At 45.5% G+C, this 27,322-nt stretch overlaps 1 protein-coding gene across 1 annotated transcript in view; it reads right to left on the bottom strand.

Moving 5' to 3' along the window:
- The window catches only part of LOC119448600 (gamma-aminobutyric acid receptor alpha-like), a 39,435-nt gene that overhangs the window by 8,378 nt on the left and 3,735 nt on the right, over positions 1-27,322 (bottom strand). The window contains exons 2-8 of the mRNA XM_037711833.2: positions 25,756-25,823; positions 24,601-24,821; positions 14,949-15,031; positions 8,867-9,001; positions 7,554-7,706; positions 4,265-4,425; positions 2,175-2,327 (exon numbers count right to left, since the gene is read on the bottom strand). Coding sequence (XP_037567761.1) covers positions 2,175-2,327; positions 4,265-4,425; positions 7,554-7,706; positions 8,867-9,001; positions 14,949-15,031; positions 24,601-24,821; positions 25,756-25,823 — 974 coding nt within the window. The remainder of the gene's footprint in view (positions 1-2,174; positions 2,328-4,264; positions 4,426-7,553; positions 7,707-8,866; positions 9,002-14,948; positions 15,032-24,600; positions 24,822-25,755; positions 25,824-27,322) is intronic.

Genomic DNA, 27,322 nt, shown 5'->3' with positions numbered 1-27,322 from the left:
AAAAGCAGAATGACCTTGTGGCACAATCTTGCTAATTTACGCCACGGTTTTAGAAATTGGAAAGCCGGATGTGTCGCATCACTGTTGCTAACTGGCCTTGAAGCAATGGTAATCAAAGCAAATATAGACCGCGAGTTCACCAGTCGTTTTTTGTGAGCTTCTCTACAATTTCCAAAAAGATACGTGAATTCCTTGAACTAGCAACAGCTGTCATACTATATTTTTTCCTTTCTTAGTGGTAATTTGGACTAACATTCACCATAACCTTGCCGTATAGCCATAACCATAACCATAACCGTATAGACATTGTGGATTGTTGTGCGCAGCGTAGTCGTGCAGTAGGCAACACGAACCCACAAGCATGGCGAGAATTAGGAGGCGCAATTGAGATTTAGCAATTTTCGTTTTGGCCTTCTGACGGCAGTGTCGACACGACAGCGTCTGTAGAAATCATCGTAAGGAAAATAATGCTTAGGACGGGGAAGCTAACAGAACACATTGCAATCGACCGGTGCATTTCTTGCGCGTGACGGGTTACGTTCGTTTGACTGCATTAACCAGCACAACGCGATCGGCCTCCCGTTTATAGACATTATTTGTATTTTTGTTTTGTTATTGTTTTGTTTTGTTCTGTCTGTGTCTCCGTCATTTCTTTATTTCCTCTTTTCTTTTCTCATATTTTCATTTCCTCTATTCCCTCCTGCAATAGGACTAGGCAGGCGTTGTGCCCCTCTCGGTGGCAGTTGTCAGCTTGCTCCCTCCTTAATCCCTTTGTGTCCTTGTGTGTATATGTGTACAAATCAAATAATAATAATAATCGCGCCGCATATCTTGTAGGACAGATACTCTGCTCTTCCTTCGAGTTTAACGCAGCTTCGCAGACGTGGAGTAGCAAATGTCACAGCCATATGCCAGGCTGGCTCTTTCATACATAGACACCGGCCATCGGCAGCGTGCCTGTATACCCACGTACATTTAATTTTTCGAGATCACCAAGTGATATACAGACCTCCTTTTCAGAAACAATGCTTTAGTGGACCAGTGGTTATGTGTTCTACGCATTCTACGCGTTGCATGAGGATCCCAAGTCCTCTTCATCCACCTAATGGTCGGCAACAATATGAACAGCCCGCAATCAATTTCTTGTCCGCGTTGGTTTCTTTCTACCTGCTAACAGTACGCCTCTCAATTTCTTCTCAACCACATCAACATCGAATGACTGTCACTTGCAGTTCTTCTTTCTGGGGTTTTACGTGCCAAAACCAGTTCTGATTATGAGGCACGCCGTAGTGGAGGGCTCCGGATTAATTTTGACCACCTGGGGTTCTTTAACGTGCACTACAACGCAAGCACACGGGCGTTTTTGCATTTCGCCTCCATCGAAATGCGGCCGCCGCGGCCGGGATTCGATCCCGCGATCTCGGGCTCAGCAGCGCAACGCCTTAGCTGACTGAGCCACCCCGGCGGGTTCAGAATTACCACCTGGGGTTCTTTACCGTGCACTACACGCAAGCACACGGGCGTTTTTGCATTTCGCCTCCATCGAAATGCGGCCGCCGCGGCCGGGATTCGATCCCGCGATCTCGGGCTCAGCAGCGCAACGCCTTAGCTGACTGAGCCACCCCGGCGGGTTCAGAATTCTCGACGCTGTGTCACCGACGTTCTCTCAGTCCGGTGGCCGTTAGGAATCGCAGCAGCGCTTTCGTGGCCTTCTGCAGCTGATATAAGGGAGGCCATGGTCCCGGAGTCATGTTGAACAAGAATGATCTTCCGTCTAGCTGGATTAAAGTGGCGCAGAGGGCAAGTCTTTCATATTCGAAGAACGGGCATTATCAATGTAAGTATGCACCTCGTCGAGGATGATTTCCAAGCTTACAGAAACCATTGCATTTGCTTTCCTTTGGACAGTGCCGGACGCCATGTATTTGTCTACGTTCCTGTGTTGTTAATTGTTATATTTCAGAGTTTGCCAGTGTAAAGAGAGGAAGGAAAAAAGGTTATTAGTTATAGTAGGTTTAGGCTTGCAAAGATGTGCCGGTAAGTTGTCCGCTCGAGCGTCGTCTTTTTATGGGCCTGTTGGCGCAACTTAATAAATGTGACATAGCTAGATGGCGTACCATCGAACACTGCCAAGCCCATCGGACAAGGCTAGCAGGAGGGAATAGTGTACGTACTTTTCTCATTCTGCAAGTGCACTCTTCGATGCTAGGCAGAGGGGCGAAAATGTCCACATGCTCCTCTTCCTCAACGTCGGACTCTCCGGCCACACCTTCGTTTTGCACGGCTTCCCCTTCTTCATCGGTGAGGGGAAACTCTCCGCTGCCGACCTTCAGAAAAGAATAGAGGGTTGGGTGGGGAGAGAAGGCAATGTGACAGATGGCGGTCCATGCTAGAGTCCCATCTTTAGTGTCGGAAGACAAATTGGTGACAGAAAAATAAAAGGCCAAGAACCCTCCCAGGAATTTCTGAAAACACCGAATTACTGCTCAGAGCGTCTGAATGCAGGTATATTTCTTGTCCTTATTGGCCCACATTTCTAGTTTTTAGTTTGTTTTGTTTGGTTTTTGGCCCACACCTTTTGTAATAAATTACGCAAATACGCTTACCTCATCACTATTTAACAGTTTCTTAACCACCGCAACATGACATCAATTCTTGTTTCTTTTATTCTACGATTTAATGCATGCCAGTATCTTGCTACTAATTTCAAGGCAGCAAAATTGGGCTAGTTAGTATCTCATACTGGGATCCGTGAGAAGCGTTAAAAGGACACAGACATAAAATCACCCTGTGTTGTTGTTCTTATGTCTGTCCTTGTCTGTTTATCTCTACTTAGGATCTCGGCATGATGCTAATATATCGCGATTTGGAGAGACTGACAATACGGGCGATCCGCAGAAGGTTTCCTACACGCCGCAGATACTCAACGAAGGCACCATTTGAAACAGAAATGGCACTTACATTTATATCATATATTCCACAAACTGGTGGTGGTCATGTGCTTACCGCTAAACTTGCGGTGGTCATGCGTTTAGTGTTTGAGAGAAAATTTTGTTCTGGAATTGAACTAACCGATCGCATTGTCCGGGGTAGTAATGAGAAGCAGAGACAGGTGCGGTAGTGAAATGAGTAAGCGGGGAAAAAATAGACTAAGCAGCCTCAGCTTGCTTCCAATCCAGTTAGTTAAAAATAACTTACATGATCGCTCGCAAAAATACATAAAGGAGGAAAAAAAGAGGTTCGTAGACGCTCAGTGCTTTCGTATCGAGTGGTTTTGTGCTATATTTATGAACATTTATGACTACGATCTTCAAGAGCCAGCCTGTATGTGCAAGGTTGTCGCGTGTGGGTGCAGGTGGGGTTGATACAAGCCGGCCACGTAGCAAGGCGTATGGATAGGGAGCGGCGTGATATTGCAAGAAGAGAAAGGGCACGTAAAGCTGCTTGTTTTCATGGCCCCGTATAGTTGCACTAATGGAAGGAAAGGGGCGGCAATTGAAGCGCGTACAGGCGGATGCCGAAATGTAGCAGAAGGCTAGGGAGAAGCTTGGTGAAGCGAATCGATCTAAGGATGAGCTGTGAAAGAGACGATAGGTTCGGCATTCAGACGGGCCTAGACGCTGACTGATTGAAAGGTTAAGCGATCCAATGCCACAATTTGGCTATGAGAGACGCCATTTTGCGTGGTTACAGAATAATTTTGAACACTTGATGCTCTTTAAGGTGCGCATAAACGTAAATACGCAAGCAGTTTTTGCTTTTCGCGAACATTGAATTGCTGCTACCTGCTGCGGCACAGAGTGAGACCCTTGACCTTGGGCTCAGTACGAGAAACGCTATCGCCACCTAACCCCCTCGTTGGGTGTGGACTATCTCTTAAAAATAGCTTTATATAGTCTATAGACTGTCTTAAGACTTCTTATAGTAGACTATTTGCCGTTCTGTAGGTGACCTTTTATTATAAAATAACAATAAACATACTATAGACTGTCTGCAGGTCAGCCTAATAAATTGTCTATATGCAATATATTGAAATTATAATATAGACAAATGTTGAAGGTTTTATATGGACGGTCTAAAGGAAATTTTGAAATGGCCTTAACACTGGCTGCGTATCAAAGTACGACGGAATCACCGAACTCCGCATGTGCACACTTGGACTGCAAACTGCAAATCGATTGCTCGACAGTGTGAAGAAGGTCCGATGGATTTGTCCTTGCTGCGTTCATTCACAGTTACGACATTGTGTTGAAAGGAGGCTCACCTTGGTGAAGTAGTGAACGCCCGCGAACTCTAGGAGGGTGAAGATGACGAAGGAGAAGCACATGATGACGAACCAGTCGAGGGACGTTGGGTAGGGCACCTTGGGCAGGTCCGTGCGTGTGTCCAGTCCGAAAGTGGACAGCGTCAGCACAGTGGTGATTCCTGAAGATTCAGGAAAAGGAGCGCAGCTCTGAACGCGACAGCCTTTATGAAGACCAACGCTAGATCATGTCTCATTGAAAACAATCACTCACAGTGACACGTAGCTGTCTCGTACTGGCTACGGTACTGTAAAAAGTTTGTAAACTGCTTGCAGGCGCACTGGTTAACGTGCAGACTGCCTACAAGCACTGTGGCTTATGCGCAGTATGGTTTTGATGCGAAAACGTCAAATGGGCCATTGAGCGATAAAGCCGGCGTCCTGCCGTCTGGACAAGCCTAAGACGGCACCTAAATTCCCATTGGCTGCGACGCTACGTCACGAGCGCGCCTCGACGGAGCAGAGCGGGCGAAAGGGAACACCTGTGGCTTCATTAGCGCACCAGGCGTTGCGTGAGGGGAGCGGGCATCGCCGCGACGCCACGTCACCCTCGCTCTTGCTCTCGGAAGCCTGTATTATCCGCACGATCCTTGTCCGCGCAAGGTCTCGCCTGCTTTCTAAGAGCGCCGACGTAAGGCCAAATCAAAATGCGCCAAGCCAACGCCTCCTAGGTAGCAGGCCTATGCACCGTGCTTTATGGTACATGGACCAAAATTTCCATTGTCATTCCCGGCGTGACGAAAGCGGTGACATCAAAATCACCGCGGCTTACTCGGAAGCGTTCCCATTGGATTCTATGGCAGTCGGGCAAGGTAGCATGACGTCACAGATCTAAGTGCACCGGCCTTGTTGTCAAGCGTCTCAACGCTCTCGCTTGCCCGCGAGGAGTTCTAACTCGAAGGACTGTTCCGCGGCGTTCAATTGAACAATAACGCTTTCGCATTCACAACTAATAATAAGTGGTTAGGTGTCCTCTGATTTTTTACAGCGAGGCTGGTTATAGGCTAGGTTCCAGGAGATCGCGTCCGTGTACACCGGATGTAGGGAACAATTTTGCGGCGTCTCGTTTTGTGGTGTCTCGTTCATTTGGTATATACCAAAATTGGCATGGAAGGGTACGAATGTATGACCAACATGACTGATAGGTCATGGCATCAATAACATCACATGCTCGTCAGTTACGTCACGGTTAACGATAACAGAATCACGTGTGACGCATACCCGCATTGGATATGTGGGTATGAGCCGCCGAGAGCAGGAGCGGGAAAGAGCTCGTCGGCGTCGCGCAAACGTCTCGGCAGAAGATAGGGCCCGCGATGCGGAGCGCATCGCGGGCGGATTTGGCACAGCAAACGCACTACTTGGCCATCGCGCCGGTGGAAAACAAAACGCCGGTGTCCTTGCTCCGAGGAAAATGCCGAAGACGCTCAATATAGTCAATAATGATAATATATAAATTCACTATAGTAATATTCACTATACAGCAGAACCACCACAGTCACAGCTTCACTGACTTCCATCTTCACAGTAGTGGAAGGGCTCTGGATTTTATTAATACGTACATAGTAGAGAGTGTCCGCGCGCGAATTCACAAGATTCCGGTTTAGGTCATTCGATAGAGTGGCTGTGGGATTCTGTGTAATTGCTGATGATTGAGTAGCCCCTGTAATGCAGACAATGTTTAGTGATTTCGTTTTGCCCATAACAAATTTCCGAACTACATCCTAATTATTGCATTCCGAATATATTAGAGTAGATCAATAAGACACATGAATAGCTTAACACGGCTTTACAAAGACCCCGCCTTTTCGCATACAAACGCATAATTTCGCATAATTTCGAAGCCTGTCCACTTCTCAAAGCTTGGTCAGTCCCCTTGTTCGAGAAAATTATATTAGATCAGAATGCGTGCTGTCTAATGTAAAGTGTGGAGTGATCACGCTTAATTTGTCTGCAGGTGTCTTACATCATATCTATGTCTCTTTGTCCTTGAACTGATTGTCATGTTATCTGACCAGACGAACTTTCATTGAACACTTACCTACTTTCAATCTCGTACACGTGCAAAAAAAAAAAAGGAATAGTATGAAGAATATTGTTGGTTTTTTTCGCACGAAGCCGTTATATTCTAGAAACGCACGTTTTTTCTTTGCTAAACGCAGGAAACCATTTGTTTCCACAACATTTATTCCCAATAAAAAATTAAATAATGGGGTTTTACGTGACAAAACCACCATCTGATTATGAGGCACGCCGTAGTGGGGGATTCCGGATTAATTTTGACCACCTGGGGTTCTTTAGCGTGCACCTAAATCTAAGTACATGGGTGTTTTCTGCATTTCGCCCCCATCTAAATGAGGTCGCCGAGGCCGGGATTCGATACCACGACTTCGAAGCAGAAAAAGGACACTGTACACCCGTTCAAGTGTCCTGTAAGGCGTATCAAGATTACAAGATAAGCATTTCATACCATGAAAGCGTTTTTTTTCTCTTGCTCGTAACCATTCAACTTTATTTGCTAGTTTGTAATGAAGCTGCTACGTTGGCATGCGCAAAATAAACATACTGTGAAATGCACACTGTTAGAGCAATGTTTACTTTGATAATTGCTTAATAGAAACCTTTCTTCCCTGTGTTACAGAGATTTACCAGTGTCTAATGTATTTAGACGTTCCGAAACATTTCACGCGCTCTCGCCATAGCAGTCAGAAGTATTTACAGCAGAGAACCTTGACTTCGTTTCGCACGCGTAAGTTGTATTTTGCTGTACACACGTTGACTGTGACGCTTATTGCGTGCACAATATTGTCGTTATAAGAGGAGCGTAAATTACGGAATTATAGCGTGCTGAAACCACGATCTGATTGTGAGGCACGTACACCGTAGTGGGGGACTCCGGAATAACTCGGTACCACCTGGGGTTCTCTAACGGTGCACCGAAATCTAAGTACACACATGTTTTCGCCTTTCGCCCCCATCGAAATGCGGCCACCGTGGCCGAGGTTCGATCTCGCGACCTCGTGCTCAGCAGGCCAACACCATAGCCACTAAGCAACCACGGCGGGTTGTTAAGAGAAGCTTCTCTGTGCCTATTCATATCGTACCAATTAGCGTGAAACATGAGATTTGAGTCAACGAAGCATTAATTTGCATACAGGGCTGAGAGCCCTAAGAGACTGCTGTAAGATGTCGCACGGTAATCGGGTTTGTACGAAGCCGTCTCCAAGTGCCTAGCAATTACTTGACTCACCGAGGCCAACTCTGTCCGCAGTGGCTTCTCTGTTAATCCAGAAGGAGACCCATGAAAGCACGACAATTAGGATGCAGGGGACGTACACTTGGATTAGAAAGTATCCCATGTGCCGCTGCAGATTGAAGTTGACGTGAAGTACCGAGAACAGGCCTAGAAGTGGAGAGGAATTTCGTTAAACGATCACATAAGTTACGCTGGGATCATGTGTTAGTCTGGGCGGATTGGGTTAATCTAAACACAGAACCTGCACGGGCCTATTGCCGAGTGTCAATATATATATATGCTAACAATCTGTACAAGGCAGTTCATACGTTCGTATGCTATAGTAATTTGTAAGGTCAAGCACTGGCTAATTATGACAACGAAGATAATGCCAACGAAAGTGACCAAGCAATGACGAACAGTTGCTATGAATGAAAAGTTTCATGATCTTATTTTTTTTGTTGCATTACTTCTGAGCAAGCTCGCGCGTTGCAACATATCATTATTGCAGGAAGCGTACAATATACAAAGTAAAGGCACAGCCTGAAAGCTATATACAAAGTTCAACAACATGAAAAAAAAAAAGATGTATGGCGTCATGTAATCCTGAATTTTGGCTTTGACTTGCTTGGAGGCGTTGCCCAGACAGTCGTATTGGTGCTAGCTGCTTATAAACACGATTGTAAAGATCTGTGATAACAATGCGTCATATTATTTTTGCACAGAAAAAAAAATGTATTTCCAGACGTCCGAATCGGTACTGTAACCTACTACATACATCCTGCCCGGCCTGAACACACAAAGAAATGGTTACAATAAATGCGCCAACTTGACACCTACATATTTTGTATTCAGTGCGCACAATATCCGCTTGGATATATGCATGATTGCAATATCATTCACACACAAGGAGAGAGACAGAAAGACAGACTGAATAAAATAAAGTAACTATTTCGAAAATGTGACTGGAAATAGTATACGAGACTGTTGGCTTGATACGGAGGCCGTCAGCTTAAGAAAGCTTGAAAAGTGCCCTCGATATATATTCTCGAAGATTTACGACATGCCTCGCAGTGTGTTCCGTGACAGCCTTCCTTCTTACGCACACCTGCGTAAGAAAAATGCAAAACATTGGAAGAAAGACCGAGTGCTCGAGGTGGCATATACCAAGAACCACGAAGTGCCGCACGCCTTCGCGTATAAAGCGCGGTCTTGACAGCAGAGAAGAGTGATAAATCTGATGAGACTGGCTGCAACTATCGCGACAGCGTTGGAGAGGGGCCTACGCAGGCTTTGGCGCCCGACAGCTTGCGACAACTCGTACTTACCGTTATTAAAAATGTACGTTGAGTTCCGGTAGGGGTAATTAATGAGGTCGAACTGCGACAGCGCGAGCCCCGGTATCAGGTCCACAGGAAGCGTGGAGTCCCATTTGTACACGAGCTGGTCAGCCGTATAACCATCTGGAAGAAGGACAAAGAATGACACTTAATGTTTACTGAATTGTGGGGTTTAGCGTTAATTAACTGGCACAGGAGGTTATGAGGGACGCCGTAGTGAAAGGCTCAGGATTACTTGATCAAAATTGTGGCACGACCATATAAAGCCACCACGTCGACCATGTAATCATATAATCAAGCCGACCCCAAAATCATGACCAGATAAAGCCAACAGACGATGGTCTATTGGCTGTATATGGGCATGATGAACAATACTTGAGTCCCTCGGTTTCCCTTCTTCTCTCGAAGAATATATATATACAGTACATGCGCAAGAAGACAACGACGACGATCCTCCACCATAGATGTCGCTCCTGTCGTCCTTGTTCTTTTTCTACACCCAGATTCTGGACAAGAAACATGCACCAACTGCCCAGTAACGTGTTTTATTGGGCTCTGGATAAATTTTGACCACCAGGCTTCTTAAACGCACGCGCAAAGCACGGTACACGTGCTTTTTTTGCAGTCCACCGCCATCGGAATGGAAGCCACCACGGCCAGGCATCGAACCAGCGACTTCGAGCTCGGCAGGGCAACACCATGGTCACTGAGCCGCTGCGACGGGTCAACGTACTGTTTACCAGTGTATCGAACCGGAACTGAACCGAAAAGCACAAGAAAAGCGTGATTTTTGATAGAACCAGGAGCTGATTCCGAAGTTTAGGAACTTTTTTGTCACTCCGGAGCGCAACCGAAAGAAATATACGATGGTTTTAGGTTCAGGTGGGAAACCCTTTCTGGAACTTTTCAACCATGCATTGCCTGCACTTGTGACTCAGCTATGCTACCTCATTTGTAAATACATACCACCTTCCCGTGATTTTAAAAGTAGCAGCACTGTTAGTACAGTTTTCAGCGTATTGTGCCAGTGGTCAGACTAGGCGTTGTTTTAACCCGGCAATATTTGCATCACATTCGACGCGCGGACTTGCCAAACTGTGATGCGTGCTAATTACCTGAGACAGTGGAACACGTATACTTGTTGCTTGTTCCCAGTATGACTTTGAATGGCAGGTATTGATCTCTTCCTTAGCATCAATTAACTACAGGCCGTTCAGATAAAAAAAATGTTACTGGGCCGTCGGCCGGACATATCAACGAAGCGAGCCACCAAGGCTCTCTTAGAATATTTAGTTAACGCAGGCCTTAATTCAAGGCTGTGAACAGGCCCTCCGAACACGAACGTGTATAGAATCGCATCCTACAGCCTGTCCTCATCCTTACTCTTCAGTCCCCTATTTTCCTCCTGTTCGGGTTCCCCCTGAGCATAGTAGCACGCTGCAGCACTTTTTGCGTTTTATCAGTATCCTCTCTCTCTCTACCCCAATGAAGCATTGCCTCACATAGATTCCAGCAACTACGACTGGCCTGAAGGACAAACAGGTGTAATCTTTCAGTGCAGCTTAGCAGCAGCGTCGACTTCATGTGCGAAATAAATTTACGAAATTTTCCTATAATTATTTTTTTGATTATGCAAATGAACCAAAACCGGTTTTAACCAGTTTGAACAGTTATTTTCTTTTGTTCCGGAGTTGAACCGGAACTCAGTGAGCCGAAACGAAAACCGAAACAAAAAACGTTTTGGTTCAACACTTGCTGGACTTACTGAACTTACTGGACGAACAGGTTCTTGCAACTTAACTGCTTTTCAGTGGGCTACACACTCAAGCCAACTCTCCGCCCCTCGTTTCTCTACTCCACAATGCCCGAAAGAAAAAGGCAAACATCATGCGGTGAAGAAGGCCTTAGTTAAAACATTCCTGCTCTGCAGACACCATAAAATTCATCGCTCAACCTCTACAAGATGGAGGTTCACAAGAAGGCAGGTACTTGAAATGATGACAGTGGAACAGTGGAAGACTCAGCATTGGAGCCAACCGTTAGACAAGGGGACTTCTGCTCTTCAGACCCAAGGGAAGTCCATGACAAGTCTCCTTGTCGAAACATTGGCTCCAGGCAGAGGTTTTCCTGGTCCGCCCACTGTTGGTAGCACTATATATGTTGTTCAAACTTTTGAACCTATGCACCTTAGCTCCTTTCTATCCTTTCCAGCATCCTGCGCGTCGCAAGAAAAAGAATTAGCGCAGCTTGCACGGAAGCGCAATGCTAAAGAGACAGCGGTGCACATGGGCACCTAAATAGTCCTGGCTTTTGGGCTAGGCTAGCTAAGCACTACAACACCCCCAAGCAAGGAACCCCTACAGACCGCTGACGAACTGAACACTTTTCAAGAAATTCTTAACCCTTATAAGCTGGGGCGTAAGACTTACCCGCGAGCGGATAAGAATATTACCAAAAGTGAGGAAGTTATGTGGAGGAAATTGCAAACAGGGGTATTTCCGAACCCACAACTGTTGAGCAAATGGCATCCCTCGGTGTATAGCCCTCGGTGTAGGCATTGTAATGGTATAGCGGACTTAGTCCACATGGTTTGGACCTGTCCTAACTTTGATGAGCCAGATAGATGCAGAGAATCCTGGGAATCCTTGCTACTCAACGAAGAAGAAAATGCTCAACGGCAAGTCATAGGTCTCGCCCTGACCGCCGCCGCGTCCCAAGGGATCCCATCCCGGTCGACGGTTAGGGAGAATGAGTGTGGGTTTAGGCTGAAGCCTCTACCCCGTCATCTATTTGACGGGGGCAAATAAAGTCTCTTCTCTCTCTACCAAGTCACCCCAGCATTTCCGGAATTTATTGATTATTGATTGATTATCGATTAGCTATTGATTGGCTATCAATTGGATATCGATGACTGACTAAGGTTATGTAGTTCTAACCATGCTTAGCTAGACTTAGGCTCAGCTTCGCTAGTTCACAGGGATATGTGCAATTGCACTTGGACCTTTTCTGCACTATCGTCGGGATCGGCCCACATTTTCTGTACACGACACAGTGACTAACGGTCGGCTTAAGCAGCTCCGCTGTTAAAAGTTGGTTCTATTTCCCTGGATCTAGCAACGTCGTGAACGGCAGGTGACAGGTGCCATACCGCGGAAAGCGGTGGTGTAAGTGAACCGAGTGTGCGAGCATAACGCCGGGTTCGAGCATAACTCTGGGTTCAGCCGGCGTTCAGCCTGGGTTCAGCCTGGGTTCGCCGACGGAACACGGAGCCAACGAGCGAAACATTCTGGCAGTATGTATAGGCGGGAGCCTGACATTTAAGCCACTATTTTGCAATACTTTAAGAGAAGACTTTTCCTTTCTGATCTTACCGCTACCATACTCTGCATGCAATTTCTTAGCGATCCCTGTAGTACTAAACTTTTTTTTCTAAGTATTTCAGTCACACCTGCGCTTGACAGATGTAAAACAATGACAAGAGGTGCGCTATTTTCGACGTTATCAACCAAGAGCGCTCACTTATTTGCGAAAAACGTCTTAACTCGACTTCGAAAGACGTTTTCTTCATGAACGTGAAATGTTTCAAATAATAATAAAGCTTACAGGTAAGGTTCACTGCATGGGGTACAAAACTGGAGAGGTTGGAAACAGCGCCTATTTTGAGCAGGGGAACATGGTACCGAAAGCCGGTGGCTTGCTTGCAACAGTGTTGCCGCTGACGCTTACTTTGCAAAAAACTTTCCTAATGCAACCCTGCCTTGGTTGCTCCCTAATAACCGTCGTGCATTCTGAAACGTGGCAAGTGAAAATAACTCAGACGAAGAGCCTGATTCTCGTGATAAATGTGCCGCCCTGCTAAATACAGCTGTTTGTGACCAAATTTAATTTTGATCTTTCCGTTGTTTCTTACTAATGCGTCCCGTTCCTACTAATGTGTAATATGGACCTGATCATTCTTGGCATGACGGCAGTCATGTTGTTTGTCCGCTAATGGCGTGGATAACATTTCTGTTGGTGCAACAAAATAAACTTATAAACTAAGGTATACTCATCTATAACGAAGGAAACTATTCAAGGAATTCTTGAATTAGGCGTCCTTTCCGGCGATGAGAAACTGGTGAAAGTGATACTGCCCATAAGTCTGATTTTAATAAGCGCATTCTACATAAAGTATATCGTAAACAGCACACCTTATATTTACTTTTCATTATACATTTCAACCCGATACGACCTCTGTATTAAAGAGCCCGTGTCAACTCATCTTTTGTTGCCTGATGCTATTTGCACCTCCTTGTAGCAGAAGGCATCAATTAAATATAGTTCATCGCCACGTGCAAAACTGCTACTCTCTGCCCTTCACTAATTTCTAGCGAGCGTTTTGAACGCAGTTGTCTTTGACCTGACATTGGCGATACGGATGTGTTATGTTTGTTGCTATTACATATTTTTATTGTTCAAATACCACTGAACAATGACTCTTCATTTTTTTTCATTTCTAAGCTGTGCTGCTACTTCTGTGACTCTATATGCAAGTGTAGTTTACAATTTTTGTGCATGCGTTTGATCATGCTTTTGTTGAATTTCGCACTTTCTCGCTTATTTAAACCACGCGTTGGTTTTCCTTATGTGAGGGTAAATGTATAACAGCTGCAATAAACTGCAGGGAGCCCAAATTATTTACAGGCTACCTAAACAAAATGGCCGAATAACGCTAAATCTCAGTCTAAATATTTTGAGAACAGCTTGATTCGTTCAGTGCAGCTTATTTATGTATTTACTTATTTATTTACATTACCCTCAGGCCCAGAAGGGCGTTACAGAGGGGGTGGGTACAATAAACAATAAAAAACAATACGTTCAAACAATTAGTAGTATTTAGAGTGATAAACTGAAAATATAATCAGTTATGGCAATCTTGAAAGAAGATGGCTCCTCGATGCAGGCGATGGAGGGGGGAAGGCAGTTCCACTCGGAACTGGTTTTTGGCAGAAATGAATTGGAGAAAACACTTGTGCGGCAGAGAGGAATGAACACTTTAAACCGATGACCAAGACGCGACGACATGTACGAAGGTTCTGAAATGCATTCTTGTTTAAGTGAGTTATTTTGCTACAGGATTTTTTGAAAAAGGCAGAGACTGGACATCTTTCTGCGAAGCTGCAAATTAATGAGCCAAGGTTTGACTTCTTTAATGAAACGCTAGCTGTGCCGGAATAATTTGACAGGATGAAACAGGATGACTACAAACCTCGATGCCACTGTATGTTCTTATATGGAATCGTTTAAATATCGCGAGTGAGTTCCTGCTACCATCGTTAATGCAAATTTCGTAATTAATTACGCACCTTTCGAACTTCACCAGAAGCTCCTGAGGGCTTTCTCGAATACCTGCATCCAATTTACTCGGTTGTGTGTGGTGATCATTACCCTCTGTGGCCGCGTGCCTGTACTCTCCATCGACATCTCTCTCTCTCTCTCTCTCTCGACTCATTTCTTATCTTTCTACACCCCTTCTGCCCGTTTCCCAGTCTAGGGTAGCAAACCACATTTTGCGTTATTATTAACTTACCCTTTCTTTCTTATTTTTCTCTTGGTTCATGCAAAGTTTCTCTTTGCAAAGTTTCTCGTCTGCCTTTGATGTGCACCCGAATATCGCCCGCACATACGGCCGAAGTAGAGTACTGAGAGAACGCGGACGCGGGAAAACATATGTTTAAGCTCTGACCACGTAATCTGTACAAGGGACGTAACATTAGTTTTACCCGCCGATACCATGGTCTGCGAATTTCTGACTCGGGACGCACGTTGCAGAGGGCATGGGAACGACAGAACAAAAAAAAAAAGAATTGAGAGGCCCAAGGGGAACTGTAAGATGAATTAGAAAGCAAATTTTCCAAACACGGTGCCTTTTCATACCGTTAACGTTATGCAACGTTGCCGGAATTGCTTTGAGACCCTTAATTAAGAAGTCCAAATAGATACTCTGTAACAGGCACTATGTAGTTACTGACGCAGGCTGTCACTTTTGTTCTTGAGGGATGTATTATAAGAGAGTTGTAATTACACTTACAGCTGCCGAATGTCAAAGGGCACGACTGGCGGTCCATTGGAAAGCTCTGAAGCTGCATGGGACATCTGGCCTTAATTGTCAGCCTGCGGGAAGTCGAAAGAAGCGAGTTGGTGTTATTAGTGAGCCCCGGCAATGCCCTCAGTGCACAGGCAATCGCTTCGCGGGACTGTAACGATTAGGCTAGTTTAATTACTTGCGATCTCATAATGTTCTACACCTGTTCATATAAGGCGGCAAAGGGATCGTTTACTAATTCAGTCGGGTTACTCTGGCGGTGATGACAATTTTCCTTTTCACAGAGTAATCAAGGCCCTCGCTCGCTCGCTCGCTCGCTCACTCACTCACTCACTCACTCACTCACTCACTCACTCACTCACTCACTCACTCACTCACTCACTCACTCACTCACTCACTCACTCACTCACTCACTCACTCACTCACTCACTCACTCACTCACTCCTCACTCACTCACTCACTCACTCACTCACTCACTCACTCACTCACTCACTCACACTCACTCACTCACTCACTCACTCACTCACTCACTCACTCACTCACTCACTCACTCACTCACTCACTCACTCACTCACTCACTCACTCACTCACTCACTCACTCACTCACTCACTCACTCACTCACTCACTCACTCACTCACTCACTCACTCACTCACTCACTCACTCACTCACTCACTCACTCACTCACTCACTCACTCACTCACTCACTCACTCACTCACTCACTCACTCACTCACTCACTCACTCACTCACTCACTCACTCACTCACTCACTCACTCACTCACTCACTCACTCACTCACTCACTCACTTTTATGACCGACTTCAGTCATTCACGCATTTTCGGTACAGCAGACGTATATTAGGTTACCACTACTTGAATACAATCAAATTAAAAAAGAAAGTAGCCGCCATAAGAGAAGCCTCCATTTTTTAGGACGCTGCACGCAGTGTAGCCTACCAAAAGTGCCAATAGGGACGTGTTAGTGGCATATATGCCAGAAAGCGTATTTCTTATGGTGGTTTTTCTGTTTGTTTACAACGAGAAGGGAGTCATAAGTAAAACACCTTAAAATATACAGAAAGCTATTCAGAACGCGAATGTTCTCTTATTTACGAGAGCCTGATGACAGAAACGAAAAAAAGAAAAAGATGGGGGTACGCAGTCGCATTCTTTACTTCACACCTCACATGTTAATGAGGACGTAGCGATCGATCCTAGTTTTGTAACACAGACAGGCACGCATCTAGAATTCAGATCGGTGAATTAGCACCTTTATGATAGTGAAGTGAATATGATAGCTCGCACACCGTGCGCTGTTTAATGACGCCTGCCTACATGACTCTTTTCCGAGTGGAGAGGTGCTAATTAATTCAATTAACTATTGCGCAGATCCCTCGCTTAGAAAGAAATGCGATCGCGATGTTTTCCACGTTCCTATTTATTGAGCAGGAGCACTTCTTCGAAATATTAATCTCGAGTTAAGCAACATATTTTAAGAAAGAAGAGATAGCAGTAAAGAGATTCTGTACTTAGTGGTGTAGCATGCATAGGCGGTCCTCGTTCATCAAAAGAACAGCAGTAGGAAAGGATGTGTTCGATGGTATCGTCGTAGTCGCTATAGTAGCAGCGCAGAAATAAATTGTGCGCTTTAACCTCCCGAAACTGCACTGTGAGTTTCGAGGGACGCCGTAGTTGAGGGCACCAGGTTACTCGTAGTTTTGTCCGCATGGGGTTCTTTAACGTGCTCTCAGTGCACGGTGTGCGAGAGTTTAATTTCGCCCTCATCAAAATGCGATTGCTTCGGCTGGCAATCGAACCCACGACATCGTGATCAGCAGAGCAACGTTATAGCCACTGAGCCACCACGACAATTTTTTTCTTCCCTAGTATTTATTAGCATGAATAAAAGGATGCATGCACTGGGACTGTTTACAATATTATGAGCACCAGACGGTCGTAACTAATGACAGGACAACGAGCAGTACATACAGAGAATTAACGTCATACAAAGCAGCAGCCTTCATTACGTTAAAAAACTAGAACGGAGTACCATGTCGTGACGTAGCGTTTGATATGTATTTGCTGAGAGGCCTGCAAAGTCTATGGAAAACTCGCACGCACGACAGAAGTGCAGAAAGAATAGTTGCCCAGAATAAGTTTCAGTCTATGTTGATAATGCACCTGAAGGACATTTACAACGAAAATGAAAGTCAGCCGGATTGGCATATACTGTTGATTACATGTTTAGCTTCTACTGAGCCGCCACGGCACATAATCGTAGTTGCACCAAACACTTGTTCGCTAAGAAAACAGTAGGCATTAGTGAACGTGATGCAAAGCCGCAAGCGGAACATTAAGGTTAATTGACTCGCAACGACGCGACAGAGCGCTTACAGAAGCCAAGATCATCATTTAATGGACAACAGAAGCAGAAGCTAACATATTGGTGTATTGGACTCGACCTTCATCTGTAAAGGAAGCCAGAAGAGCTTATGTAGTAGTTCGGTTGCATGGCTAGTCTTGCTAGGTCATGTGAAGGTCTTTGCAAGGAAGCTGCTTAGCGCAGTCATTGACTTTTGTGCTGCTGAGTCTGTGTCGTATTCAAAGACAACTGGGATCTGCGAGTACGTTTGAGTGTACAGATGGGCAAGGCTACTTAGTGCTCGGGCGCATCATATTTATTCGTTCCCAGATATTCCTAATATGCGACCCCCAGTGCAGGGCGGAGTGAACCCGGCGCAACCTGGCCAACCTCCCGGCCTTTCCTTTTCTCTCTGTCTCTCTGCACTGCGAAGGGTTCAACCTATGGCCTTTCAGATAAAGCACCGTATGAGCTATGCAGTTTTTCTCTTATGGAAGCGACGTATCTGTGAAGCACAAGAGCTCAGCCTAAAGTGAATAAAGCCTTGGAACTAGGCATTAAGACGCGCACGGACATTACACAATGGAAGGTCTTATCTTCCTCGGGGGATTAGCTCACGCCTAAATAAAGGACAATACTTTCACTTCACTTTGTGTCTCACTTTTCTTTTTCAGCGCTTGAAAGTGACCGGTAAAAAGTAACTATTAAAAATACGAGTTTTTGAATAGCCCGAGATTGGGGGAACTTGCGAGCTTCGAAGGGCGTATGTGAAAATATATATTGACAGTAGCGTTTGTGATCTGTGATATAATTTTTTTTTGCCCACGCTGCTATTATCAACACACGCACACACGTGCTGAAACTAAGCTTGAAGTCATTTGTTTCAAACAGGATTTTCATTCCTTGATTACCTTGACGTTATTTTTATACGGCCCACGTTAGCTAACTATTTCTTATGAAAACTAGAATTTTGCGTTTCTTAAAAAGTAAGACATGATTAAAAAACCTTGCACATTGTGTAGTATAGTGTGCAAACAAGACGAGAAGACACTGAGCATGCGTGAGACAAGGACGTCATAGAGCTCAGCAGGAGCTTAACAGTTTTCCTAATTATTAAAACGATGACGCCAATTTAATTAGCAGGTATTATTGATCACGTCTTTTCCTCTCCAGTTATGTTCATAAAAAGCGCGGAAAGGCCGCAGTGTGAACAGAAGGAGCGGCTGCACTGAAATCTTGATAAATATACAACATGGACAAATTTTAAATCATTTGCGGAAGTTTAGTGCAGGTGTTCATCCCGCTGTTTAATGTTCATATTATTGACACACAGACATGCAAGTAATGAAGGCAACTATTTCAAGCTCACAAACACAGCGTGTTACTCAACGCTACTGAATGATTCAAACGTGTAGCGTAAATGCTTCAGGATTCTAATGCAAATCAGTGCAGAACTACTCCTAATGATATAATAGTGCTTCACGCGACAAACAAACTGAATGCGCCACCTTTTATAAGCCACCCACTATGCGCCACCTTTTAAGACATTGCGTCACCATCTGTCTGTTTAAATAATATTGTTACGTCTTCCCTTCTTTCTTTCGTACCTGCATTTCGTATCTCCGTTACGATATTGAAGAAAATAAGTTTGACGCAAGTTTTACGTTTCACAAGTACTCATCACGGTAGCTGAGTGTCATGATGTTCTGAGACTTAACACAGAAATGCGGCTGAATTTTCTATTCGGTCGCCGAGGGCACGTTTGGATTAAAATGAAACTCAATAAGTACAGAACTCTTCACCACGCCTGAATTAATCTGAAATCCTGCGTACGACGTTCCACGTACCCAATTCATATATTTTTGAAGTAATACAGTTATTGCAAGGATCTTGCAGTATAGTACCGGTATTATGAAAAATGTCGCTATAACAGTCAAAATCTTCCGCGGACTATCAAGCAACGGAATTGCTGGGAACCCCGCGAGTTACATTAAAATGAGCGGAACGATGCTTCTGCTTCATCTTGAATCTCGCTGCTTCTGTTCTGTACTAATTCTGGCGACATTGCAGTGCCGGCCGCGTGAATCGTTTTCTGTATACGGCACATGACGCTGTGTGGTGCTGAGCATTGCGTGCGTTTGTCCATACGGTACCTTCTGTCAAGAAGTGAGTGAGTTTTCCGCCATCTTCACTCATTGAGCACGCGACGTGAGCCACGAGCTGAATTGTGGACTGGGGCCCTCCATTCCATTCCATTAAACTACATTCCACTCCATTCCATTCCCACTCCATTCCGAACATTGGGCATCCTGGTTAATGCCACTTATTTTAACACGTCGGAACGGTGAAAGTTGGACCATTTCCCACTCGTCAAGTGGTCGAGCTGATGCAATCCACTCCTCCGATTTCAGTAAATAAAACGCGTTCTCTTTGATTGTTTACTACTTGCACTTTCGCGTCTAGCAACAAAAATGTATTTTTGTTGCCACGAATGTACTTTTCGCGTGCGTACTACTTCAAAAAGCGAAAGGTATTGTAATTTCTTTAAGTACGAGCTTTTTTGTTTCATATTTACTCGCATATCTTAACGGGCATCATTTGTCTTCCAGCGTATCCCTGTGACTGCTTGTTATTGCGCCTTGTGTTTACTAGACAGTGTGCGAAAAAACGTGGCGCTTGTTCCAAATCACCGTGGATTCGTGCAGGGTGCAACCATCTGCGACATCAATTTTCGCCTCCATCCTTGCATTGTAAACCAAGCATGATCTTGCTATAGCATGACCTGGAAACTATTAGTTGCGGTCTTTAAATGCCCTTAAACCTTACAGCGCAAAATTGTTAATGGTCTTCAGAAGCGTAGACTCAAAACTATAGCGGTTTTGTGGTCTCGCCTAAAATTTACATTTAGCGATCAATGAATATGTAGCCATTTCATTCCAACTTCATTTCGGAATCTCATTACATTACCATTCAAAACACCTTCCCATTCCCGTTCCATTCCGGGTGTTTGAAAATGTGGAATTATTCCAGAATCATTCCAGCTCAAGAGTTGATGCTCCGCAACTCTGGTCACGAATATACCAATAACTGCCCTACACTTACCGTCATTCTTTGCCTTCTCCCATTCTCAACCTATTCTGTCTCTGCAAAGCGTTCATCATCGCTAAAGGAAGTTCTACTGATTTCAAGCGCCTGAAACACATTTAGGATTCAATGGAATGAATTGCGATCTTGTGGATATGACATCCTTCCCCCTTCTCTGCTTCCATCTCCCATCTCCCTTTCCTGTCCTTTACCACAACCCGGGATGGCTGACTGCTTCCACCACACTTCAGGGGCGAAAAAATACATGGCAGCTTACATCCCATCCACTCTTAAGTACGCTGAAAGACAGGGCCTGGACAGAGGCAATCGGCTCATCGAGCGCTCAGCAAAAATAAAGTTTTAAGTGCGAATGCACTTCTTAAGCGACCCCGAAAACTCCGCCGGCATCCGCGCTCCTCCTCCTCTCCCCTAGCAACGGCGCGAGGAGCGGAGAGGAGCGTCTGTAGCAACGGCGCAGCGACGTCACGCCCCACGTGACTGCGCGCGCTCCGCCCTCCGCTCCGTGGCTGCGCGCGCCCCGCGCCGGCTCCGCACCGCTCTCCGCGCCGTGACGTCACGGCGCGTTGTGCAGCTGGCGCCTCCGCGCCGTGGCTGCGCGCGCCGCGCCGGCTCCTCGCACCCTCTCCGCGCCGTGACGTCACGGCGCCATGCAGCTGGTGTGCCTCTCCCCCCGTTAGGTTTGCACTCACCCTCGGCCGCCGCCTCTCCCCTCGCGTTGACAGCTCCCTCCTCGCCCGGTAACAGCCCCTCGTGTGCGTACTCTCCCCACCGCTCACCCCCTCTCCAACCGCCTGGCGTGTTTCGCTCCGCCGTCACGTGTTGTGTGTGTGGCGCCGGCGCGTCAGTCGTGCTCTCTCGCTGCCGTCTCCTTCGCTCGGCTCTGCAGTTTAGTCGCGCGCGCCCCCTCATAGCATCACCCCGTGCTTCGCACTTCCTCATACTCCCCTTCGGGGAAATGCGGGTTTTTATTTCCCTCTCCGTTCTGAGGAAAATTTCAGCCAAATAATTATTGATTAAAGATATTAATCCCGAAGAAACTATAGATGAACAAATACGCTTTTGCACATGAGGGATAAGTTGTAGACTGGACCATAAGTAATTTTTTTAAAGTACCATCTTGTAGCGCCGAAATTTGCTACGTGCCATTAGAGAGAGGGAGACAGAAAGAGAGAGAAAGAGAGAGAGCAAGGCAAAGGAAAGACAAGAACGTTAACCAGATCTCCGGTTGGCTACCCTGTACCGGGGAAGGGGTAAAGGGACGCGATAGGTAGGATAGAGAAAAAAAAAGAAAAAAAATGGGGGGAGACAGAGGAATACACCATGGCTGGCATCTCATAGCATTTCAACGCTGCTGGTGTTGTACTGAAGACGTGAAAATAATAAAAGCAGAGTGCAAATACCCTGAGGCCAAATGTAAGTTATGTGATGATAGAGGAGCCACCCTAGAGCATATACTCTGGGATTGCGAAATAGTTCAGAGGAGAATTGCAGTCCCCCCGGATGAACTAAGGGCGCGATGGAGAGCTGCACTGACTAGCTCTGATCTTCAGGACCAACTTTGGGCCATCCAGCAAGCCCGGGAAGCTACCAAGAGCCGCCCCCGGCTCCGAATCTTTGCCGCCCCCGGCGCGGCCTAGACCCAGGCCATCAATTTGCAGGATATTTATTAAAGTTGTCTCACCCACACATACAAAACGGGATCACACAAGGATGTTTAAGTCGGGTTTTATTGTTCGGGTGATCTACTTCTTGGTAAGTGGCGTCTTTGTTCTCGTTTGTTTAAGGCTGCGACTCTGGTAACCTAAGTTGCTAAAAGGCCCGCTATCACAGAAACACATAAAAAAATAAACCTCAGCAAATAAAACATGAGAAGAGAGAAAAACAAACAATGTAACATACGCAGAAAGCAAAATAAATCCTTGGTAGATGTATGGCAATTTGAGCAACTCATACTTTGACGATATGTAATGAAGTTATCACACCTTTCTAAATGCCCAGACACAGCACCCGCAAAATGCTTAGAGATTTGTTAGCTGACCTAGTTGGGCTCCTGGCTGACCCCGAACGTGGGGCCGCTGAAACCTGACGAGAGAAGTAAAAATGACGTAATACTGGCTAATATAAACCGCTAAGTCTATTCGAGAGACATAAAGGGAAGGTAAATATTATTCCATTACTCTTAATAAACATGTTTCAGAGCAAATCCGGGGTTCTGATGCAAGGTGTGATGCTGGCTGTTCTATGATTGACATTTGATATCGATCACATCGCCGCGCATCGCCGGCGCACAAAAACCGCTGGAGAAGTCCCCTTACCAGCTTTGCCGTAAAAAAAAAAAATCGACGGAACAAAGCATCACGTATATCAAGCGCAGCCTGCCACTCAAAACGCTGTCAGCCCGATATATCTACAGCCCATGAACGTCAAATATCAACGCAGATTACTAGCATACCTGTACAGCGTGACTACTAAGTTATGCGTGCTCTGTGAGATCTAGTCATATATCCGCACGCTGTCTTCTAACTACCAGAAAGCCTGTTGAAGAAACATTGGTGTAAAACTAGGAAGAAAACTTGGCGATATCTTCATCAATTCGACACGCTGCTACTCGAAGCAGTTTACTCGATAAATACTGTCATGCGCAATTTGGAGAATTCGGCTAGTTGCAAAACTCACTAGATGCATTTGTTAAAAGCTGCTTCCTCTGGCAGGTATTTTTTACTAGGACGTGGTCGTGACTTCGTGATGATAACTTCTGGGCAGAAAATAATTCATCTTCTAACATGTGGCCAACAGCGTAACGTTCAAACTAAACGTGAGGTGAAAAGTAAGAAAGAGAAACGAAAAGCCCCAGCAAGTAGCTTCATTCTGTGCGTCTCTTTGAGAGTAAATCATGGCCAGACAGTTCCATCTTCTCGACCGACTGATCCATCGAAATTCGCGAAGCAAGCGTGACTGGAATGCCGACTCAACAGCTACCTTTTTCTCCCACCGACATCTTCCAGAAGGTAAAAGCGAAAAAAAAAAAAAAAAACAGTAAGAGAGTCGGTCCGGCCTCACGAACTTCTCTAGACACTGAAAATAGTTTTCCTTTGTGCTCTGGTTCCAAGCAGGCGTAAAAATGCCATTCGAACGTCAGAAGGCGAAGATGCCAGAGAGAAAGAGAGAGATAGAGGGAAAAGAAAAGTTCTGGGACCTACGATAGCAACCACGCTCTGGTCTATACCATGGCGACTTTTGTAACGTCAGCCGTACGAAAGAAACACAAATGCTAGCTGTTTTTTGGGGCCCACCGTTGTCAACTCGATAATTTTATACGCGGAGTATCGATTTCTTTCTTTCCTTTTTTTTAGTATACGCGCTGCTCAAGAACTCACGTTGTGACCTGACGGTTGAAGAAACATAACGGAACTAACTACATTTTAATACGAAAAAACAGAAAGAAAATTGCGCTTCACTTTTGTAGCATTCGTGCACCGTTGACCTCAGTGAAAAAAAAATAAAAATAAAAATCTGGACTCCATCAAAAAAAAAAAAAAAAAAAAAAATCCAGGTATCAATGTTTAGCATGTCAGCACAGAAGCTGAAGCTGAAGAGTAGAACGCAGAAGAATCACTGTGATCAATTAGACGATGTCGAAACAACCTAAACTTTGATACCATAGTTAAGCAACACCTCGAAACTAACTGTCCATTTAACAGCAAACTCGAATAGAATGGTGGGCATTATTCACTCCTAGTGTGTCTGAACTACTTTTTTTTTTCTATTTCCTTTCTCGTTAGGCTTGAAATAATTCTTAACACCATTCATGGTTGCATGCGAATCTCGCCGTGTAACGTCCTTGACTTAAAAACTCTTGACGGTTCGCAGGCCTTAGTCGACTGACCGGGAGTTCTCTCGCAATGCCTGCGCGACGGTAGAACGAACTCTGCATTAAATATTGCCAGGATGGTGACGGCAGCAGCCAAACAAGCACTCACCGTGCCATTCACGCAACACTATACGTAGATCATTATTTAACCCGCCACGCCGCTTCCTCATTACCAATTTACGCAAACAAATAAGCAGAACGAGCACAAGCACTCTCACTTTCACCCGTACGCACACAGACAAGAACATACCGGTGTATGACGCGCAGGGCTCGGCCGCGTACACAATAGGCTCGCTTACCTCATGGAGTAGAGCACATCACCGTTGCGATATATGCGCAGCAGCTTGTTTGGCTGCGTGATGGTGTGCAGGTAGGATCCCTTGCCGTTGTGGAAGTAAGTGTCCGGCTTCCAAATGCGCTCCAGCATCTTGATATGCAGGCTGATGGGATTGATGGTGCCGTTGAACTTGAGCCTCTGATCGGTCCAACGCTGCCGGAAGTAGCAGTCCATCGAGTACTCCTGCTCCGAGCATGAAATAGGGAAACGCGAGCGTCAGTGAAAGCTTTTCTGTCACAACTCGCTCGTTTTATTTTGTGTTTAGAAACGAGATAATTAGGATTAATCCTGGATGAGTCCACAGAAAATCAAATGCGGCCGCAGATGAGGACGAATTGTCTTTTGACTACACGGAGCTTTCTCTCTGACGACCCACTTTAGGGATGGCCTTAAGGAGTTACAGTAAGTAGTGATCATGAATTATGCTGGCGTGTTCTTGCAGTCATGCAAAAGTTAAAAAAAATATCAATAAAAAAGAACACAGCTGCTTTCGGCCCGTATATAGGAGTCAATTTGCCGAGTTTTTCGACCAAGAGGTACAGCGCAGCCTACTAACTGCGCAACCTTAAGGAGCCGAAGCCTCACCGTTTTGCACGAACGCATTACGGAAGTTCTCTGGAGAACCTGTCGCATTACAGAAATCGCAGGAATGTGCAAATCTTTCACAGGCGAGAAGCGCTTTCAGAGGTGCAATGCGCATAACATTCACTGCTTCGAAGGTCGTTATACGTTGGGTGTATGGCCGTGCGAGACTAAGTTTAATGCTAAGCTGGAGTCTGTAAGGAACATCGAGATAATAAACTCCCCAAATGCATTCCGAGCATACAAACGCGGCTGCAAAGAGAAAAGCAAAGCGCAAGGACCGTGTGCGGTTTACCGAAACAAACCCCTCCAATGTGTGTGCTTCTCGAGATACGACGCCAAAGACGGCGTAATCCTCGTGGAACCCAAATGTGCACGCGCGAAACAAGTGGGCGTAGAAATGCTGTCGCAAAAGGCGAGTTTTATAAGTAACAGATGAAAGCAAAGGAAGGTCACTCAATGGCACGTAACCCCTCTTGGTAAAGCTTTAAACGTCGTTTACGTTTATTAGCCAGTATTGCAGAAGCGAACTTACCATGTCGAGCTCCGAGATTGGCCCCATGCTTCGAATGAGCATGTTGGCTGTGACACTGGTTGGTCTCACTAGAATGAAAAGGAAGAGCCCCTAAGTAGCATGCAGTCCCAATGAGAAACTATACGTCTACGTTTGAGGGCGTAACAACGAGTGAGGTAGACGCTCAAACTGTGGCCACATTTCCTACTTCACCATACTAATTTTAGGCCTGTAATTATGAACCGTATGCGTATTCAATCAACTCGTGGGAAACGACTGTTAATTATTGATAATTAGCGTTAGCGACACAATTATGACTTCTGAAATAGTATTCCTGCATTGCAATCGACTGTGACATAGCAAATCACACAAGTTCACTACAGGGAAAACTGGTGCTATAAATCGTTTAGTTATCCCGATACTAATTGAAAGTACAGCGCTTCAATGGATATTTGTTGTTTAGCACCATGTGGAATCTATTCATTTAACCGGCTAGCTGACATATAGCTTCCTCGTTTTCAGTTTGCTTTATTTGGTGTAGTAAACCTGTAACTTCCACGCCTATGCCTAACCACTTCTCTCTCTTTCTCTCTCTTTTCATAGGGTGAATGCTTAGCGCTGTTACCAGTGAGTTCAGCACAGATGTGCAGGTGTAGGGCTAGCTTTGAGCAACAAAGGTTCACGGCTTTGAATGGGCCCCCATACACACATTTGTATGCACTCACGTCACATTTCCTGTCCTCATCATAAGTCTTAAGATCCCCCTTTCCCCTTTACTGTGAGCAGCAGTAGCAGAATAGACGTCTTTTACCTCAAGCCGACCTCCCCAAACTTCTTCGCGTAAAATATCCTTCAACCTCAAGCTCGTACACCCTTTCAAGCCTCAATCTTATGGCCACCACACTTTTACGACCATGATGATGCAGTGGCGCTGCCACCACAGGTGACCATTATTGTGCCGTCAGGCGATAAAACTTCGTGAGAAAAAACTCTCAGACTCGCAACCACACAGCGCTCAAAAACATCTTCGGCATTTCGAGTGATGAATGTTATTTTGAAAGCATGAAAACAACATGCTTAAGCAGTTTGCTGTGGTGGTTTAGTTCTCAGAAATAACCTCTACACAGCCGCAATAGCATCGTACATTTGTGGAACCAATAGCTCGTGCTTGTACTTGCCACCCTTCTGACGCTGGATGGAACGTTATTTCCGAAATACTCAAGAGGTATCAATGAAATGTATACCGCAATCGGCAACAGCATGTCATCTGGTGGTGGGCGACGCACTGCTGTGCGCACTATAGTGTGCGACACTGCAGTTTCACAACGCAGACAGAACACTGAGGAGAAAAAGCGATGAACAACACAAGCGCCGAGTTTCAACGATCACCGCGCAATGAACAATTGTTCATGTTATCGTCTGCTGTTGCAAAGTACGGAGCCAATCACTAACCAGTGCTCCTTGATGCCTCAGGAGAATTCATTGCTCCGCGAGCTGTTGATATTACCCAAACTAGCGAATAAAATCCGCCTTCTTCACTCGAATGAAAACTAACGCAATCTTTATTTGGTCATCTGGCCGTACGCAC

The sequence above is a fragment of the Dermacentor silvarum genome, chromosome 4 (genome assembly GCF_013339745.2).
Source record: "Dermacentor silvarum isolate Dsil-2018 chromosome 4, BIME_Dsil_1.4, whole genome shotgun sequence".
Classification (NCBI taxonomy): Eukaryota; Metazoa; Arthropoda; class Arachnida; order Ixodida; family Ixodidae; genus Dermacentor; species Dermacentor silvarum.
This window is presented reverse-complemented; position numbering and strand designations above follow the sequence as displayed.